The 5,296-nt window shown below is 39.2% G+C and overlaps 2 protein-coding genes across 2 annotated transcripts; both read left to right on the top strand.

The window, feature by feature from the left end:
• Positions 1-936: 936 nt before the first annotated feature.
• On the top strand, positions 937-1,248 carry LOC134281884 (metallo-beta-lactamase domain-containing protein 1-like). Its single transcript, XM_062764321.1, has one exon. It carries the CDS (start codon positions 937-939, stop codon positions 1,246-1,248), a length of 312 nt encoding a protein of 103 aa, XP_062620305.1.
• Positions 1,249-2,161: 913 nt separating this feature from the next.
• On the top strand, positions 2,162-4,945 carry LOC134281883 (uncharacterized). The gene is given in 2 exon segments (XM_062764320.1): positions 2,162-4,165; positions 4,424-4,945. Coding segments are annotated over 2 exon segments (2,526 nt in total).
• Positions 4,946-5,296: the final 351 nt, after the last annotated feature.

The following is a 5,296-nucleotide window of genomic DNA, read 5'->3' as shown; positions in this document are numbered from 1 at the left end:
TGACAAACTCTTAGAAAAATTTATCTATTATTAAGGAACGTCTCGTCTGTCCTTAATTGGTTCTCCAAGTTGTTTTTGATTTTTTTCCCCAAATGATGCGATTGGTATACGTTTTTTTGCAAACATAAGTATTTTATTACGGCATAAATAGCGCGTCCGTTGCTGGTGTACTTAGTCTTTATTACTGTTACTATTGAGAAATCACGAGTGGGCGATACGTCGGAGTGGAGGAGCTTACAGAGAGAGAGAGAGAGTAAGGGACGAGATTTTGTCATTATTGATAACGAATTTGAACATTTCCCAGCTGTTTGCCCAGCCTGATCATGATGTCCTTGAGTGGTGCTGGAGGAATGGGTTGTTAACTAGTATTACAGTGTCCCGTTGTCGGTTGCAGGGGGATTGACCATTTGTGACCTGCCACGTGGACATGATGAAGTCGTTCTACGTTGCAGGGGCCACGCTCGTTCATCCCTGACGAATTCGTTCTTCAAGAAGGACAGCCTGCCGATTCAAGACATATGATAAAACCAAGTAAAGTCAAGAAGGGTGATTCTGCAGAGAGAAGACCAGGAGTCCCTTGAGCAGAGTGATGGGGCAGAAGAAGAAGATGAATGGACTGTTGTAGATGAGTGCTGGAGTGGTGAGGAAGAGGAGGAAAAGGAGTATGAAGTTCTTGTTATCCAAGAGGGGTACTCGGCAGAAGATGAGGAGCAGGACAAGGTCAGGACCAGGGGGACAGTAACAGTATTAAAGGGTCCAATGACCATAGTGGTGAACACTGGCCACCCAAAAGACAGGGAGGCCATCCTGGAGGGCCTGGAGAGGAATAGCGTATCGGTAGGTGATGTCTAGTGCTGTATCTGCACCGGCTGCAATGTGGACTTCGTGAGAAACCTTAATCTCTTCCCGGATACAGTCTACATTGCATCCGTTGACATGTGCCTGGGCGATTTACACCACAGACGCCTCACTTCTGGCCGACCATTTCCCATTGACAAGCGTGTAGAGGTCATCTCCACGCCAGGGTCATCATGTACAGACATATCTGTCTTGGTGAAGGACACATACCTTGGGACAGTAGCAGTTGTCGGCGACCAGTTTAGATGCCGGGAGGACCTAAAAGATCCCACACTTTGGAGAAGTGACAGTACCAATCCAGAGCGGCAGGAGGTCAGCAGGGCCAAGATTCTGGAGATTGCTGACTATATTGTTCCTGGTCGAGGACCAATGTTTAAAGTCCCTGTATAACTCTACATATAATTTAATTGTAATTTTTCTTACTTTGCTAGGTATGCAGGGTAATTAAGTACAGTCATTTGGGGTATTCCGAATCACTGCGGGTTTCGCAACCCTCGGGACTTTACCTTATCGCTGTACTTTATACCACATCTTCACACGTGTGACAACAACGCAGTCAGCATCAACAAGGTACATATAATTAATTCCAAGAAATAAAATCATAAATACCATGCATTAATTAATTAATCAACAACTTAATTAATGAACTCGCTACATTCTTGTCGAAGAAATACCCTTGCAGAAAACGCAGTTTGACATTTCCCAGCGCTGTAGTAGCGGTGTTTTTGGTTGATATATGTCATATTTAGTACTAAAAGAACGGCAATTTTATAAGCTTTTAAGAGCATTAAATATTTTTGAAAACACTTCAAAGTTACAAAAGTTATAACCACATTTGCAACTCCGTACAGTTTAAGGTATTTCGAATCACGCAAGTATACATAAACGTGCACTCAAAATTCCTCATCACACACAAACACAGGCTGATGCACCCTAGTTTGTAGTTTCATATGCCAAGGGAATAAAGTGAATAATATCTATTATAGACTAATCTGGGTTTATATGGACCTTTTATTTAAAAACAGTATTTCATTTACATATATCAAAGACACCTACTGTATATACGTACACTATACACACATGCACTGTATGACATGGGTGCACTTTATGCAGAATTTGATCTAGGGGCGAGATGATGGTTTGTCTTGAACTATTTTTAAAAAAAATGTTTTGATGTGGAAATGGGGGGGGGGAGGGCTTGTTAAAAAATTTAATGAGTATAACCACCCTTAGCCAACCCCATTCACTGTTGTTGCAAATTAAACAGTATGTAAATATATTTGATGATTGTTTTGATATAGAAATGGGAAGAACTAAGAAACGCAAAGAAATCTGGACCCCATCTAAAAGTCCGGCACAAAGACTCGCAGCCAAAGTTTCCAGGAAATATAAATCGCCACACAAGACTGTTAGGAAAGCTTTATATCAGGTGAATCAAAATAAGTTGTCAATTAGAAGAGCAGCATTAGAAAACAATCTCTCTTTTTCTTTTCTCCAAAGAAGAACATCAGGAAAAGTAGATGTTGACAGTAAAAGAGGTCCAAAGCCTGTGTTTAAGAAAGCCGAGGAGGAAGCATTTGCAAATTATTTGTCTGAAATGGCACAGAGAGGAATGGGGTTACGTCCAACAGAGTTTCTAGACTTCGTTGAAAATATCATGAAAAAGGACAAAAGGGAAAATCCATTTAAAGACGACAGGCCTAGTTGGGATTGGTATTATGGATTTTTAAGGCGAAACAGTCACATAATTCAAAAAAGAACTGAAACACCTCTGGAAATCTCTAGAGCCAAGGTGACTGTGAAAGAGATTGATGAGTGGTTTGATAAATATAAAATATTTATGTCTGACAATCATCTCCTGGACAAACCTGAGAGAGTATATAATGCAGATGAAACTGGATTTACAATGGGATCCAAATCTGGTCAGGTGATAGGTCCAGCCAAAAAGGTAAATGCAGCTCCAGTTCCACATGTATCAGGGGGGAGGAGCAAAGAGAGAGTTACTGTGATGTACTGTGCAAATGCTGAGGGTACAATAATTCCTCCATTTTTTGTGTTTTCTAAGCCTAAACCAGCTTCCTATGACTTACTGGCTGGTTCACACAGACAAGCTCATGCAGAATTTACAGAGAAGGGTTGGATGGATGCAGAAACTTTCAGAAAATTTATAAAGCATCTTCATAATCATGCCGTGAAAGAGAGACCAATTGTTTTACTGATTGATAGCGTAGGGAGTCATGTTGACATGGAATCCTTTTCTATGGCCAAAGATCTTGGGATAGAGATCTACAGATTAGTGAGAAATGCAACTCACTTGATGCAGCCATTAGATGTTGGAGTTTATGGGCCCTTGAAAAAGAGCTGGTACAAACACCTAAGAGCCCATACCAAACAACATCCTGAAGATATGGTACGCAAACAAACCTTTGCCAGACACTTGCAAGTGGCATTTCTAGATTTCTACAAACCATTGACAGTGCAAAAAAGTTTTGCTTCTTCTGGAGTGTTTCCAATAGACAGATCTAAGATTTCAGACTGTAGACTTAAGCCTGCCCTTACATATGAAGAAAAATTAGATGAAACTTCATCATCTTCCATTGGAATTCCTCCGATTCCTTATGAAGCACAATCCACATCATCATCCATTCCATCTACATCTAGCACAGAACCAGCCATTCTGAATGCTGAAGTAAATTCAGGCTTGGATATCCTTGCCCAAGCAGTTTGTGCACTGGGTAGTGATGATTCGGTAGAAAATACTGGTTTGCCTGTACATGTATCAATTCCGGATGAAATCTCCCTACATATCAAAGACGCAGTTAAAATACCAACTGTAAAATAGAAGAAAACAAACAGAAAAAGACTTGCAGATGAATTACCAGACAATTTGACATCAACAGACTCTATCAGGAAGATGGGCTTAAAGTCATTGGAAAAAACCAAAAAATTTGCATTGAGAGAGAGGAAAGCTAAGGAGAAATTTCTCAAATCCAAAGAGAAAGCTAAAAACATTCACACCCTGCCATCCAAAAGGAAAGTGAATAAACCATCAAAGGGTTCTTCAAAGTCAAATAAGAGGGTGCTGAAATCTTCCTCTACTGCAAACCCAATCCTGTCATCTGCTTCAACATCTTCCTTGGCATCTGACGTATGTTTTGTATGCCATGCTGATGAGTCTGTACCAGGACTCTGGATACAGTGTGAGAAATGTCAGCGTTGGGAACACATTGCATGCATTCCAGATGACCATCAATGGAATAGAGATGCAATATCTCAGGAATCTGTCATATTCATATGTCAAATTTGCGCAAATGTCATGAATTAAACATGGTAATTAAAGTTTAAATGATTATGATGACAAAATATACTTGTTTTGTAAGGAGCTTTGTATACTAAATTATAATAACTATAACTTAACTATCATTATTATATTCTGTCTCTCTCCCTTGCTCTTGCTCTCTCTCTTTTTCTCTCTCTCTCTCTCTCTATATATGTATATTCCCTGTCCGTGAGTTAACTTTCTTGCATGTTTGAAAGTGACACTTTAATTTTTTTTTATTTTTAGAGTCAAGGACAAGTATCAGAGCAGCCAAAGAGGGAAATTTTGTTAAGACATTGCGTGATTAAAGGATATCATGACTTTAAAATAAAGCCATTACAGTCCAATCAAGTACCGCTTAGAGTTGATAGGGAATATACGAATATTCAGGATCCTGATGCTTGTTTGGTATGGATTCCAGATAATGTTCCTGCTGATCTCAAAGAAACAGTTACAGATGAAAAGAGGGGCCTAAAACTGAAAGATATAGAGGGTCTACCCTGTGGACATGTCCCTAGAGGTTTGGCCAGTGCATTTAGATATGTAATGGATGCTGGGGGCGAAATTTCTGCAATAGTTACTGGATTTCCTACACCAAGTTTCCCACCTTGGCCTCCTATGCTCGAGAAAGGAGGAGGTGTAGTGATTCCATGTACATACCGAGTATGTCCAACTAATTTTCATATTGCTTTAACAGTCATCCAGGAGCATCTTGAAGTCATGCCAGAAAAGGAAGTTATTGAACTTATTGAGGTGCCCACATCCTAAAAAAATCTTTTGGGAATGGTGTTCATAATTGATTTTCGGTATGTCTTCTTGAGTTAAATTGTGAATTTTCTCGCATTTATTCAAAACACAGTTTCAGTTGTTTTATATGTAAGATTAAACCTGTTTTACAAGAGTTTGGTTTGCTAAATATTTGCATTTATAAAAATTCTTGTACATAATCTGCAAAATGTACTGATTTTGAAGGAAGTCTGGTTTGTTTTCCATATTTTATTTATTTTATCCATTTTTGTGCTTGTTTTTTATTGAATATGTGTACTGTATGAATGATACCTACATGTACATAACTTGTACAATACATTCACCTCAGAGAGAGAGTGAGAGAGAGAGAGA

Source organism: Saccostrea cucullata, unplaced genomic scaffold, assembly GCF_032062105.1.
Source record: "Saccostrea cucullata isolate Sc308-1 unplaced genomic scaffold, CSIRO_AGI_Scuc_v1 ctg5683, whole genome shotgun sequence".
Classification (NCBI taxonomy): Eukaryota; Metazoa; Mollusca; class Bivalvia; order Ostreida; family Ostreidae; genus Saccostrea; species Saccostrea cuccullata.
This window is presented reverse-complemented; position numbering and strand designations above follow the sequence as displayed.